The sequence below is a fragment of the Trachurus japonicus genome, chromosome 8, assembly GCF_045865225.1.
Source record: "Trachurus japonicus isolate A0001 chromosome 8, Traja_1.0".
NCBI lineage: Eukaryota > Metazoa > Chordata > Actinopteri > Carangiformes > Carangidae > Trachurus > Trachurus japonicus.
The window spans coordinates 16,486,475-16,501,774 of record NC_140914.1 but is presented as its reverse complement, the minus strand read 5'-3'; the positions used below and the strand labels follow the sequence as shown (position 1 = coordinate 16,501,774).

At 39.1% G+C, this 15,300-nt stretch overlaps 1 protein-coding gene and 1 pseudogene across 2 annotated transcripts in view; both read right to left on the bottom strand.

Annotated features, from left to right (window-relative positions):
- LOC146982955 (nuclear GTPase SLIP-GC-like) overlaps positions 1 to 15,300 on the bottom strand; it is a 134,287-nt pseudogene that overhangs the window by 46,337 nt on the left and 72,650 nt on the right. The gene's annotated exons all lie outside the window — the stretch shown is intronic.
- Positions 878 to 14,431, bottom strand: LOC146982958 (nuclear GTPase SLIP-GC-like). The gene is made up of 21 exons (XM_085785533.1): positions 14,334 to 14,431; positions 13,839 to 13,920; positions 10,930 to 11,042; positions 10,671 to 10,718; positions 9,845 to 9,965; positions 9,619 to 9,711; positions 9,149 to 9,245; positions 5,234 to 5,456; positions 4,929 to 5,141; positions 4,346 to 4,552; positions 4,057 to 4,232; positions 3,503 to 3,593; positions 3,328 to 3,415; positions 3,075 to 3,202; positions 2,700 to 2,873; positions 2,432 to 2,607; positions 2,010 to 2,127; positions 1,792 to 1,900; positions 1,567 to 1,700; positions 1,183 to 1,264; positions 878 to 1,061 (listed from the first exon to the last, which is right to left on the bottom strand). Exons 2-21 carry the CDS (start codon positions 13,903 to 13,905, stop codon positions 976 to 978), a joined length of 2,544 nt encoding a protein of 847 aa, XP_085641659.1. The 5' UTR covers positions 13,906 to 13,920; positions 14,334 to 14,431; the 3' UTR covers positions 878 to 975.

The window sequence follows — 15,300 nt, the reverse complement described above, 5'->3', positions numbered from 1 at the left end:
GGGGAGTTGTTTCCCCATACCTCTTTCTGCTCTACATGGCCACCTGAGATGCTGTGTTCAATGCACCAGGAAGCACAAAAGCTTCAAGATGCTGTTGAATGGGCAGAAATCAACCACACTGTGAATATGCTTTGCAACCTCCTCATTTAATGCTGCGAGGACAGGTGGTGCCTGTTGTCCAGTCAACAAAATATCTGGGCTTTTACCTGCATGGACTCAAAGCTCAGTGGAGATGTGCACATTCAGAAGGTTGTAAAGAAAGCCTTAAAGTGACCACACTATCTCACTGTCATGACAAGATATGGGCTACTGACAGTCTACACTTCCCTCATAAGACCATGTCTGGAATATGGCTCAGTGCTGCTGGTGGGCTGTACAAAAAAAACAACAAGCCGAGCTGGAGCGAGTCCAGAAACATGCCTAGTGCAGGATCATCAGAAGAAGGGCTGGGAATTTCTCCCAAAACATCAGAGCAGGAGGGAGAAGGCTGCAGTGAACTTGATAAAAGACATGCACAAAATCCAGCATCCCCTGCACGACCTGTTACTAGCACATGGCAGCGAGGCTCTACAATGGGACTAAAACATAACCTGTCCTTACAAAGTTGCTTTTAAACTTCTGCTGTCATGGAATCTTAAACTTAAAATGTTTTTTAAAGTGTTGATGTTAAGTGTTTAAACTACTGTTTTTGTGTAAAATTCTGCACTTTTTCAGTGGGCCCTTCTGGTAGCAATTAATTAAATAAATCGAATTTAAAAAAAAAAAAGTCATGTGAGGACAGCTGCTCACACTGAAACACTACTAAAAACTTACCTGCATACGTGTTATGAATCCAGTGCAGCTGCTGGGGCAGGTGGAGCAGGTGGAGCAGGGCTAGTGTCATTCAGAATACAAATAAAATACAAATTATTCAGAATAGCAGCTCAAAATCAAGGCCTTTGAAAAAATATATTGTGTAGACATTTAACAGAAGTTTTACCCAATTAGTGATGTTTCTCCATTTGAGCTGCTGTTCATTTTATCATAAAGTGTCTTCACCACATCAAGTTCTGCTGAAACATCTTAAAAGAAAATACAAAACATAAAAAAGATATATGAAATACATACTGTATGTATCAAATATGTTGGTTTGTTAATTTCAGTGATAGCCTTTAATGTGTATATTTTTGAAATGTTCTCTACCTGGGATTGAGTGAGCATCTGTCCTTAATGACAATTCAATTGATTTCATCAGGGTTTTCTCAAGTTCGTTCAGGATACCGTTCTGTTTCAGCAACAAAATCACTCATTAGACACAAAATTAACTTCTTAGATGTGCGTTTAGATTGGTCAAAATGGTTAATTCCTCTAGAGCCTTCTGTTTGTTTCTGTCCTAGAATAATCATGACTGCATGTACTTTACCTGCAGAGTTTCAGTGGGAGAAGCAGCTCAGAATGATGCATATTAATAGAAAGAGCAAGCAATAGGAACTAAGAACTAAGAAGAAGACGTATTAACAACTAAGAAGAAGATGTATTAACACGTTTTACTATCATCATTGTTTTATATTATAAAATATGACAAACCATCAAATTGATCATGCTGTGCATAAAGACAACTTTAGCCTGCTCAAACATGACGTCCTTTTCACGCTTTACATGATCCTCAATGATGCGCTTCATTTTGTCCATCGAGCCTTGTCCACTTAATTCCGCAGCATCTACAATAAAACAGAAAACCATTGTCAAACTAAATGTTGGTAAATGATGTGTGTACTAGTACATTGACAGGCTGTATAATGATGTTCTCACCTCTGTAACATTTTTGCATGTGTTCCTCGATTGTCCGGGTCAGACTGCGGTAGATTTCTTTCTTGCATCCCCGAATGATTCTGTTGAGTTTCATCTTAATCTTTTCTTCCTTAAGGAAGAACACAGGGTGTAGTTTTAAGTATTATCATTCTCTCTTTCTCTCTCTCTCTCTGTGTCTCTCTCTCACACTCACACACTCTAACACACACAATCTTTACCTCTGTCTGTAGAAAAGTCAGCTGCAGCTCGACCTCTCCGTACGTCTGGATCAGCCTCTCTGTGTCAAGTGTAAATGCAGCGATGGCTCCATTGAATGCTCCAGATTCTCTGTCATTTCTGAAACATGTCAACAAGTTTAAATGTTTAATATATATAATTATGTACAGTATGTTGTGTAAATACTGTATGTTGTTTGATGTTTTTCAATCATCCAGCTCAGGGTATCTCAAGGGTGAGAGGTGAAGCATCTTCAAGAACCTCAAGCAGTCGCTTTCCTCTAGTCGCCTTCTTGTAGCTCATAGATATAAATACTGGATATTATAAAACATTATTTCTAGATGTTTCTTAATTCTAGACATTCTCTCTCTCTAGATTATAAATGGACCAAAGAGTTTTGTGTCCTCAGTGAATAATTTCTTACGGGAAAGTCTTTTTGAACTCCTCATCAATGCTGTTGGTCAGGAACGAACTCAGCTTCTCATTGACGTTCATTTGCCTCTGTCTTTTTGGTTTGTAGGCGCCGTTGTTTTTAACCATATACTTTAATGCCTTGTGGAAACCACTACCAGCACCTGTTTTCTGACCTTGGGCCTTTCTCTGAAACAAAACAGAAAAAAATCTTTAAAAACACTTTTCTATGAAGCACAAAATCAAAGTCGTCTTGACAGAAGTACAACTGAAATACATACAGGATTCAAGATTTGTCTCAGTGTTGCTTCACATGAACTTTTTGATTGTTCAACCCCCTCAGTGAGGCATCTTTCAAAAGCCTCATAAGCCTCTTCCATGGGTCTTCTGACTTGATCAAGTTCCTTCCTCATGTTTTCTTCAAGCTCTATGGACGCCTCAGTTTTTAATCCATTCTGAAATCAAAAACACATTTCTTTGTTACATTAATTTAACTTCTGTTGTCACAGAGCCTATCTAAAGTAGTACCCCAGCCGCAGTAAATCAACAACCTTAATGCTATGATATATGAATATACTGACTGCTATTTTCTGGGAATTGTAATGGCCATACAGATGACTAAATGCAATGACAGAGGTTTTATTATTGGATCTTACCACTCCACTGTGTCTCGCTCCTTGAATCAGAGAGAGAATGCCATTTGCTCCAGACACATAGTTTAGTTTCTCCGATTTCACATGCTGGGTATTGAGATCTCTCAGCAATCCCTGAACTTTGGGTATTTCTATATATTTGAAAAAAATAAGTTTGTGTTTTACACACCCTCATCACATTCATTGATAAAATAAAGATAAATGCAAAAAATATGTATCTGTGTGATACATATTTTGTTATGGAGACTTCACCTACCTGTGTCATCTCGTTGCAGATATTTTCCTTTCAGAAACTCCTTGGAGCTCACTGTGAACACTTGGAAACACTCTTCACTGAAGTGTTTCTGAAAAGGACAAAAGTTTTTTTTGTTGATTTTTTTTAATCTTGCAGTTGTACGGAATTGGTTTGATTTTCTTTTAGTCTATCTCACCTGGATCATATTGTCTTTTCTGAATTCTGCCACCACTGTTTTCTTGGCCTCCCTGTTTCTCTGAAGTATACGATCACGAACAGTTGCTGAGCTAGAAAAAGAGATTAAGTGTTACACAGTGTTTGATTTAATGAATTCGATAATAATCCAAAGAGTACAATCAAATGATAATTTGTAAACCATTTTCAACTAAAAGTCTAATTTTCTACAGAAAAAAGTCTGATTTCCTATGGTTTTAGTTGTGATAAATTAGTAGTTGTTTTTTGCTAGAGGGATTTCACTCGAAGAACTCCCAACATGACTATTTATTGTTCAGTCTTTTATAGCTGATAGTTTAAACAGTTAATTGGGATTAATGAAATATCTCCATCTTCCCATAATCCCAATAAATTATACAACTGCAAAGAACTTTGTGGACCTTAGAGTCACCCTTTGGAGGGATCACAGAAAGCACTGTTGTCTTGATGGCAAGCCTCTGACATAAACCTTTATTGTTTTTATGTCTTATTAAAGGTATATTCAACTTTGAACTTTTGACATTGTAAATTTCTTACTCTTCATCATCTGAAGCTGTAATATCAGACTTGGTGCAGATAAAGTGAATGCGCTGACATTCGCCACCATTTCCCATGAGGCTACAGGCATCCTCCAGGATCTCCCAAGCTTCTCTCTCTGATGCTGCTCGATTAAGTTCAGTCACAATCCACACAGTGGAACAACGTCCTACAAGCTGCAGAAGCATAACAGAAAGTTAATTAGAATTATTTTGATTATCAGTCTTTGAAATACAGTAACACGATGTCACAGTATACAGATAAGTCAGTAAAACAGCATATACATTACCTCTTTCCACATTTCATTTCGGCTCTTATTACGATCTCCATTTCCAGGAAGATCCACAAGTGTGACATGCTGGAGAAGATCATTACCAGGCACCTTGACAGTCACACACTTCACCAGTGGCCAGTACCACCGCTTGACTTCTTTGCCTTGTACCGCTTCTGAGTCGCTTCTTGTGTATTTGATACATTTTGTAGATAGCTCCTTGGCCTGTGATAAATCATTAAATAATTTAAGTCAGTGCAAAGTGAATTTATGTTGATGCACATTCAAACTGAATAAAAATTGTATAAAAAAAGATTTGGGTGGGATTTACTGTGAGACACTATCAATTAAAGCATCTACAAGAGAAAAACATTCACATTCAGACAGAGCTAAACCTTTGGATGATGAACAGTTTTTAACATGATTAAACGTAATTTTGACGGAGCCTATGATCATCCAGGAGGACAACAAAATGCACCTTCCCTGTTTGCGTTTTGGGCTGAGACAGGTCAGTTAGGGTTAACCCTGTTTTCATGAAACTGCAAACTGCATTTTGGACGAGTTCAGTGAGGCACAGTGGACATGTTGTAGTCTTACTTACTGATCCACATGTCAAAGTCTTCTTCATTGATATGAGAAACTCTGGAATTTCTCTGAAATATTTGTCGTCCATGAGGCTTTCAGGGGACAGAATTTTCCATTCTTCTCCATACAGGGCGGTCAGCTTTTCAACAGTGTCACTGTCAATATCATTTTCCCAATCTGCATTGTCCTTACGATTATGACTCAAGGGCCATAACTCCTCTTCCCAGTCCTAAAAAAATAGAATAATAATGTTTGATTTGAATTAAATGGTGCAGTAGTTAACTTCTTTCTTTCTTTTTTAACAATTGTGAACTATTTTACCCCTTTTGTGATGAACTCAATTTCTGCCTCGTAGTTTGAGTTGATCTTGTTGGCCTCCACTTTGATCATGACCGAGGTGCATGAACTGACACCTTCAGTGGTCACGGGCAGAAGCTCTTGCTCGTGAATGACAGTATTTATCAGAGAGCTCTTTCCAGTTCCAGTTCTACCAAACACACCGACCAGCTCCGTCTTCTTCATCTCCAAATCTTCGATTTTTTTCCTGTTGTAAAGCAATTTAAATGTTGGTTAAGGCAAGGCAAGGCATGTGTGATGGTAAATTTGAATATTCCTTTGTTTTAATCACTTGAGCTGTCCCCACACCCTGCTTCCCCCAAGATATCAGATCTCCTTTTGTTTGTTACCCATTTGTGTATTCTAATGTCTAGACCTTGTAATTGTAGTTTCAACCTCTTTGTAAAATACCCAGCCTCCCATCTCTCACCAAGATACCAGACTTCCTTTGCATTTCAAGTACCTGATACACCCAACCTCTCACTTTCTCATCAATATCCAAACCCTTTTGTATTTTAAATTGTGTTGACTAGACCTCTTAACTTCTCACCTAAACACAATACCCTACAGGATAGAAAGTGAAACTTAAGTGAGAGCCGGTTTCCTACCATGCTCCTCAAAGCTGCTTAGTGCCAGTGAAGGCGATACAGACCATAATGATACAGACCCCCCTCAGGCCATGACAGAGCTGTCATTCAACCTGTTGTAAGTCGATGTACCATCACAAAAGTTATGAAAATATTATATGAAGGTTGAAAAGTTCCTTAGTGTTGGTTTAAGTTGATGGGCTATACATCTAATTTTATTGAGGTGTTGATCATGTTACGATGGCCCCTGCCTTCACTCTCGTTTGTTGCAGTGCATTGCTACATGCATGAAGTTCTTATACCTTTAATTTCTTATCTTTTGTCTTGTCAGTGACTCGGGTTGTTCTTGTTTGCTCTCCATCGAAGTGAATAAAGACAACTCTACTTCAGATCCATCTTTTCCAGCGTCTCACTTTGAGTTTTTAAATTTCTTTTATTAAACCAACACTAAGGAACTTTTCAACCTTCATATAATATTTTCATAACTTTTGTGATGGTTGTTGTGATATTTACCCCAAAATCGTATATTGCTATAATGTTTGGGATATTGACATTTGCCTTAGACATATGATAAGCTCGTGACAATCAGTTTAATAATGAAGCATGTAATCAACTTTACTATAATTGGTGTAATTACTGTGTTTTGCTCTTACAGCCCAGAGAATGACATACACATGACAGGGGAAGTAGCAGTTACACACAGGGACTGAGTGTACTGGTTGTTTGATAAACAATTGGGATATCTGGTCTTCGTACCTAGTGTAACTGTGATAGTCAGCTGACACAGGGGAAAGCTGACGAATGCGGGGGGTTGCGTGTCTTGTCCTTTTCTTTTTCTCTTGTCCCTTGTTTAATAGGAGCTATCAACAGCTGATCAGCACCAAGCATGAGATTGGGGTCAGACACGAGGTCATGGCGTACGGACTCCAGCCAATGAGGATGCACATTACATCAATTACATCATATCTTGCATTTGTGTAATCAGTAACTATAAAACCGGACAGGGACAGGAGACAGCATCAGACTTCGTGAACTGATGCTGCTGCGGCATGTCCGGAGCTCTGTACACGATCTCTTTTCCTAGTTGATTCTTTTATAAATAAATATCTAAAATTTTGTAACTGAACGTTTGATGAAGTATGCAGGAGACGTTCAGTTACAAAATTTTAGATATTTATTTATAAAAGAATCAACTAGGAAAAGAGATCGTGTACAGAGCTCCGGACCAGACTAAGTTTCCCTGACCAACATGCCGCAGCAGCATCAGTTCACGAAGTCTGATGCTGTCCCCTGTCCCTGTCCGGTTTTATAGTTACTGATTACACAAATGCAAGATATGATGTAATTGATGTAATGTGCATCCTCATTGGCTGGAGTCCGTACGCCATGACCTCGTGTCTGACCCCAATCTCATGCTTGGTGCTGATCAGCTGTTGATAGCTCCTATTAAACAAGGGACAAGAGAAAAAGAAAAGGACAAGACACGCAACCCCCCGCATTCGTCAGCTTTCCCCTGTGTCAACTGACTATCACAGTTACACTAGGTACGAAGACCAGATATCCCAATTGTTTATCAAACAACCAGTACACTCAGTCCCTGTGTGTAACTGCTACTTCCCCTGTCATGTGTATGTCATTCTCTGGGCTGTAAGAGCAAAACACAGTAATTACACCAATTACAGTAAAGTTGATTACATGCTTCATTATTAAACTGATTGTCACGAGCTTATCATATGTCTAAGGCAAATGTCAATATCCCAAACATTATAGCAATATACGATTTTGGGGTAAATATCACAACATGGTACATCGACTTACAACAGGTTGAATGACACCTCTGTCATGGCCTGAGGGGGTCTGTATCATTATGGTCTGTACCGCCTTCACTGGCACTAAGCAGCTTTGAGGAGCATGGCAGGAACCCGGCTCTCACTTAAGTTTCACTTTCACTTTCGCGAGTTAGAACAGAAGGGAGCAGGCAATGCGGCACCTTTCCGTCGGATTGTGCATGTGTGTTTACTGTGAAATGATCCATTGGAAACAGAAACTTAGTTTGGACGACTTCTGGTAATTTCCATGCACTGGGAGATCAGAATTTTTACAGGGCTATGCGCTGGTGCTCATGGGAGATGGAGTCTTCCTTCAGGTAAAACACTACCGCTTTGGGCCACTGGTGCCGCCAAACTCAACCAAAAATGAAAGTTCTTTAGTACTGCTTTAAGTGTTATGGGAATAATCAATCGCCCGAATTAGAAACATTCCCCACTCCATTAATTGGCGAGCCTCTGGCCAGGAGGATCCTGAGGAACGACACAGCGGAGAGTGTGGTCATGCTTTTCCAGCGTCTCATTTTGAGTTTTTAAATTTCTTTTATTAAAGCAGATATCAGTGGCACGGCCGTTTCGGCTAATGCTGTGTTCAAGGCAGGCTTTTGAAACCGTAAGTTACAGCTTCAAGTCACAACTACGACTTGGTAGCGTTCCAGGTAACCCGTAGCTCGTGTTTTTACCGTCCTGTTGTCTGTGAAAGTTCCCTATAACGGCCACTCGTAACTTCCGACCCGTGAACTCGTACCAGATCGAACTAGTATGACTTCACAGGAAGGAAAAACACAAAGTACGAGTTTCCTTGAACGCACCATGAGTTAGCAGCCCCCGCCCTTGTCAGGCATCAATTGGTCCTCGTGCTACGTCACCACATTCACGCGCATCCCTTGGCTGCACAGACAGCCCTTCATGCCGTTCTCTCCCCTCATTGGATAACACTTGTATCCCACAAGGAAAATTTTCTCCTCGGGTTACAGCAGAGCAGAGTGACGGAGAGACTCGTGTTTAGGCTGAAATACTTCATGTAAGTGATTGCTGACGGAAAATAGGACTATTTAGGACTTATATTAACAAAAACATTCCACTGATATCTGCTTGTGTTCTGGGAATAATCAACGGCCCGAATTAGAAATATTTAGTGGGTCAGTCTTAACTTTAGCACTTTGGCAGTTTGTTTTATCTAAGCAAATTTCAATGCTAAAAGCAGCTACTAAGCCTGAGAGAAGAGAAGTCACCAAGACCTGCTGACAGTTTATGAAGTGCTACAGGTGTCAGTGTGTTCAATGATTATGAAATTTCGTCCCCATTTTTAAGTTTCACTCAACTTAGTGACTACAACAAACTGAAATGCTGTAACAAATGATACAGCACTCTGAAGCTTTGATAACTCATGAACCATGCTCAGGAGATATTTTGTGAAAACAATTAATCACTGCTTTAATTTCAAATGGGTTACAGTGCTGGAAAATTGAAAATGAAATACTTACTTGATAAATGCACTGAGCTCAGATGAGCTGTTTCCATTTGACAGTTTTTCCAGGACATTGTTCATTTCACTTTTTACGAAAGTCATTTCAGGTGGTTCTATCAAAGTAAAAGTACAGAACTATCAAACAGGAACAATGGACAGTGTTTCCACCAATGCACAATAAGGTTTCTCAATTAATGAGAAAAAAGAAGTGAGGATCAGTGTATCAATAGGTTTATACAATCACCACTCAACAAAAATAAAAAACAAACATCACCCAGAATATGTAATGTTATTGTGGATGCCTGCTGTTTAAAATATTTTGCAATATACACCGTTATTTTTGACCAATGAGATAACAGGCACTGCCCAGCAAGTGGGGAAGTATTTTCTCCTATTTAAGGTGCAGAAAAAGATATTTGGTGTTCAAGGACAAGGACACTTTTCATTAGAGATGTGGATTTCCATTATTTACATAATAATAATTACCTGTGCTTGCTCTCGGTCTTTTGTCACAGTGTCGTTTACTGGCTGGTGTCTGACAGTTGTTCAACTCCCCCTGATGATTGGACCTTCTCTTTCCTTATTGAATATTTTACATTAAAAAAAACACACAGAGAAAGCTTGTTACATGTTCATCTTATGATATCACAACTTAATGGAACCAAAATATTTCTGCCTTGAAACAACAAATTAATGTAATTGGATCTCACACCTTTATCTCTTGTGCCAGTGGGGCCCCGGCGGGACATGTCAGGACCAGAGATCGGGGCCATCCAACCCTCCCACCCTTGGGGGGCAAACCCTCCCGCCCCTGCACTGGTGGACGGATAGTCCTGAGGATGAACAGAAACCGGTTGATCATTATCAAAAGAGCCGTGAAGCACCAGATTATTGTATTGTTTGTTTGTGTGTCTGCTTTATGTTTTGCTGTCTCTGTTTGGGACCTAATCTCTTGTTTTATCTATTTTATTTTGTTCTTTCTTTTCAATGTTGTAGTCTATGTGACTAGTGTCTCTCTCCCATGATTTTAGTCCATGTGTTGTGTGCCTGTCTTCCTTGTTTTAAATCCATGTGTACCGTCTACCATCAAACAGGACCACAATGGAAACAAGCCTTTGGGCTTTATTGTGTTTTTAATCCTTTTGAACACTTGTCATTGAATAAAGTGTTCAATCAATCAATCAATCAATCAATCAATCAATCAATCAATCAATCAATCAATTTAGTGCTTACTCGTGATTCACACAGGCTTTGACCACTAAGAGCTCTGAGCACATGCACATTTACAGTTTAAACTGTGATATTTTCATTTGTGTTTTTTGAGGAATCATGCTGTAAAAGTGAGCCCACCCATCCCCCCGTGGTGTGACACTAGGCTATGTTGTTCTTACCTGAACAGAATCAGCTCCATCTACATGCCTCTGTTGTCAAAGCAGATAAAGTGTAACATGTAAATGCCAGTGAGAATAAAATCTGTTTAACTCAAATAAATGTCTTACTATATTACAGCAAACTATAAGAAACTGAATTCAACTTACTCGAGGAGAAGAAACAGCTGTTTCCTGATGTGTTGTCTGTTGCTCTGCCTGGGGATAATTGTTCATCATTTTAAATCAATGACAGTAAAGAGATTTTTTTTAAATTCTAGTTAGTACCATGAGTCTATCTGTGGGTGTCATCAGGACTATAAACAGCAGTTCATGCTGCTATAATAGCATGAATCCACGTTATCCAAGTTAATATTAAGACACAAAACACATGACCTGTAACGAGAATCTTTACAGTGCAGAAACTTACCTGTAACAACTTCAGTTTCTTCTTAAATATTGCCCATAATCCCACTTCGATGTTCAACCTACCAAGGCCTTGATCATCAAGACAGTATAGAGCTTCCGTATTAATGCGTTCGGCTGCAATAAGAAAATAAATAAAAAATCAAGTGTTATCAGTCCTGCAAACACAAGTGTTAATTTCAACTGTACAGGTCTGTTACATAGGGGGTGAAACAGATGCAGGAACAGCTGTTAATTTTAATTTAAAGAAGATGCCGTTTCAGCTAACAGTTGCTAAAAGTATTTTTCACTTTTCAATCTCAATTTTAATACATTTTGTTCTTGTTTCTCAAAGTCCCCTGGTGTTTTCAGATTAACATATACAATAGAGCTGATTGTAGTCAGCTGATCGAACCGTATGTGGCCAGTGACAGCCAGTCATGTGCTCACTCAGGCGTGTTAGACACTCTGAATCCTTGTTGGAAGTCAGGGCAGACTTAAAGTGTGACCTGGTTATATGTGTAGTATATTATCCTCAATTTAGGTTAGTTCAGGTCAATTCAAATCTGAAGGACAATAGGAACTTAATTTGTGATGATTGACAGTTTATATTCAAATAGAATATAAATAAATGCTGTGGTGGCAAAAAATGTTGCTCCTTCAATAAAGTATAGTATATAAAAGGATAACTGAACACGTCAGCTGTCTTTCTTGAGTTTTAATAAGGCATTCATGAATGGAGTCACACAAACACAACTGAACAGGAGTACAGTCAGTGAGTGAGTGGCCTGAAGATGTTCTCAGGCCGCTATCTTTATAGTTCCCAAAACACATTGAACAGCAGACAAAATATATGGCACTCTGATAGTTCTGCCTGGCTTCACCGCCAGGACACAACTCCCCTTGTAAATTCACACAGAGCACTGGTCTGACCTTTAACCTGCCCTGCATGGATTCTGTGATTTGTGTCTGGTGTATTTCACACAGTTATCATCAAAGGGATTAGCTGAGTACCACCTTCCACAAAGTACAAGGAATTTCACTCATTTAAACATGGTTATACAACACTCGTAAAGCATACTATGGGTTACACCAAAATTTCCCATTACAATGCAGATGTTATAAGAGAGAAGGGCACACACATACATCTACAGCATATATAAAGATGTTAGATTTAGGTGTTTAGTATTCTAATAGATGAGGAAATGAGTCACTCTTGTGGAATGTTTTTTCTGAGAAAATGTGTTTGGGTTAAGCCAACCTATAGATGTGTCTTGGGGTAAGAGAGGAGAGATCTCACATTGGCACCAGAGATGCTCCAAGATTCGACATTTTTGTGACATTGTTCTTTTTTTGTAATAAATTAATGTTTTGAATGCAAGAAAGGGCGTGTCAGCAGCAGTGATCACTTCTTCTCATCAACACATCAATATACCACATATGTTTGCAGGGAAACGGACCTGTATGCAAACTCTACAGTTTCTCTTCAATCGACTCATCGATTGAAGTGTGCAACAGAGTGGTTTGTGTTGCTAAATCCCTGCCCTGTTAGTGATATTTGGGGAGTTAACTGTGAGCAGGTTAAAGTGGGCCTATAAATTGTCAAGCCGAGTCTTAATAATAATTAATAAAATTGTAACCTTTATTTCCAGGACTGTCATCATTTATCAGGGATGCAAACGGGTCAGGACCAAAAAAGAGAGGAATTTCCCGGGGGGGTTCACCATTAACAAATAAGTACATTACAATATCCCGGAAATGTCAATTTCCAGTAGTTCAACCCCAACCAAGTATTGAGTGCATATAGATGGACATAGTTTTCAGAAGGCCAACATTTCTATATTAAAAATGCTTAAAAAATAAAAAATTCCTTTGCAATATTTCCATTTTGGAGATACTGATTTTTAGGTCTTCACTGAATGTTAGTCATAATTATTACTATTAAAATAAACTGAATAAACGTCTTTCCACTTAGGGCTTCCTTCACCTCTAAACGGGGCAGAGCTCCGTGGAAACACCTGCCTGACACAGCAACGTAGGGAACCGTGCATGTCTGCGGCGCACAGCTCCACGGACATGCACGGGGGAAAAAACGGCGTCGCCGTCGCACCGAATGCACGCGGATTGGACATTGGAGGTAGGCTGTTATCAGTATAATCAGAGGCAACCATGAATGAGTTCGCCTCAGTTTCACGTGATTGTCACTGTCAGCCTGTTAGAAAAACATTTTACTGACGCCAGCTGAGACACTGAAACCCCCCCTCCCAAAAACAAAAACTCTTCGGAACTGAACGATTCACACAAGTCACCTAATTGGTCATGAAAAAAGCGAGTTTCGCTTTTCGGCGCGCTGTTTGCATCCCTGATTTATGCTAATAACTTGCAGTGGATGTAACACACTGTAGAAGTGTATTAGGGCTTGATAAACTAAGATAAAGATTTACACCATCCCAGTTGAGATAACTGTCTCTAGCAGTATATCTCAGAAAGGGGCTTCGAATTCTCAGCTTTCAACTAAAAGCACAGAGGTATTGACTCTCCCCTCTTTTGTTTTGTTTAGCTGGGAACTGCAGCCTTTTTGGTATATTCCTTTGTGTTTATTATGTGTTTAATTTCCAGCCTTTTGCATTGTCCAAGATGTATTAGATGTATTTCTGAATTGTTGTTTAAATGTTTAACTTTCTAAGCTCACTGAGACTGAAACAATGGTCGTATGTGATTAATGAATTTCCTTTCTCTGTTTGTCCTTTTCCTTTTAATAATAATTGTAACCTTTGAATCTTGATTTCAGTGCTACTTGTGCTGAGATTCATATTTTAAAAATCTAGTGTCTTTGCAAGTACTTTTAAACATGATGATCACAGACCAGAACTAACAGAATTTGTCAAAAACCTCATTGTAAAATGTATGCATAGCAACATGGTAAAATCTTACCTTTAAATGTCTCTATCAACTCGCTTAGACCCCATTCAGTTAATTTGCAACAAACGAACTCATCCATGTTGAAGATCAGAAACTAGAAGTTAAAGAACATACAGGAACAATATTTAATCAATTTTGATGTGAAAATAAAAATACAATGGGATGTTAATTTAACTGAAAAATCAACGGTCCAGAGTTGAAATCAGAATATTCACATGAAGTGTCTTTCCTCATATGTCAAATGTCATATGACAAATGTTGAAGAAAGTAAAAAACACAATACAGAGGTGTTACTGTGTTTTGAGTGTACATTCAGATAGGATTAAGGTTCGGGTTAGTTTCAGAGATATATCTACAGTGAGAAAACACTTTTTTTTAAAAAGGAAAAAAAAGAAATATAAATTTCAAAATAAAGAGAAACAGCACAATACATATTATCCAACTGCCTAATTAAATGTATAAGTGATAAATGTAATACATGTAATGTATTGAAGTTAGTGTACTCACATTTTGTCTGCTCCTCTTCACCACACAAACTTGTCTCCACTGGTGCCTGATCTTCACTGAACCCTTTATATTATCCAGTCTCCACCTCTCACTTGTCTTCTCTCCTCCCCCCTAGAAGTGCAGACAGAGGCTGGAATTCAGGTTTTATAAGATGATCCATGATTTAGACAGTTTCGGTGTCACAACAACATTCTTTGCACTGTCATTAATGATGAGCTGAAATTTGCACATATTTTCTCTGAGTAGTAGCCTTATGATTTATATTTTTTCATATTTATCAGTTCTATTTGTTTGTATGTAAATTAGCTTTTTCAAAGGAGGTTAAATGGAAAGCAACTGGACTTAGTTATTTGTCTAGGAAGACGTTTCACCTCTCATCCAAGAGGCTTCATCAGTTCATGTATGCAACTGACCAGGCTGGGACTGGTCCAACTATCTGGTGTGGAGACTCACTATTTAACCTCTTGTGTGGGCGTTCTCCCCAAAATCCATAAAGAAGGGTCCCCGCTCAGGCCCATTGTCAGCAGCATAAACTCGGTCACTTACAACATAGCCAAACACATAGCCAATATCTTGGCTCCTTTGGTGGGAAACACCCCACACCACATCCAAAACTCTATAGACTTTGTGGGCAAAGTCCGGGACATAAAAATGGAACCAGATGACACTATGGTATCCTACGATGTGACTTCTCTTTTTACCTGTATTCCAACTATGGAGGCTTCGGCCACAGTAAGAGAACGACTCACACAAGACAACTCCCTGCAAAACCGAACAAAACTCAAACCCGAACATATTTGCCAGCTTCTGGATTTGTGCCTGAACACCACATACTTCCAGTTCAACGGCAAATTTTACAGACAAAAACACGGCTGTGCCATGGGTTCACCAGTATCCCCTATTGTGGCAAATCTACAGGGGGCGATTTGCTGGGGGGGATGGGGGGTATTTCCCCCCCCCTCTGTTT

Coding starts and splice junctions, on each gene's coding strand:
- LOC146982958 (XM_085785533.1), bottom strand. CDS start 13,905: ATGGATGAGTTCGTTTGTTGCAAATTAACTGAATGGGGTCTAAGCGAG. Junction 3,203..3,327: donor TCTGCAACGAGATGACACAG/GTAGGTGAAGTC, acceptor TCAAATATATAG/AAATACCCAAAGTTCAGGGA. Junction 1,265..1,566: donor ACAGCATGATCAATTTGATG/GTTTGTCATATT, acceptor TTGCTGAAACAG/AACGGTATCCTGAACGAACT.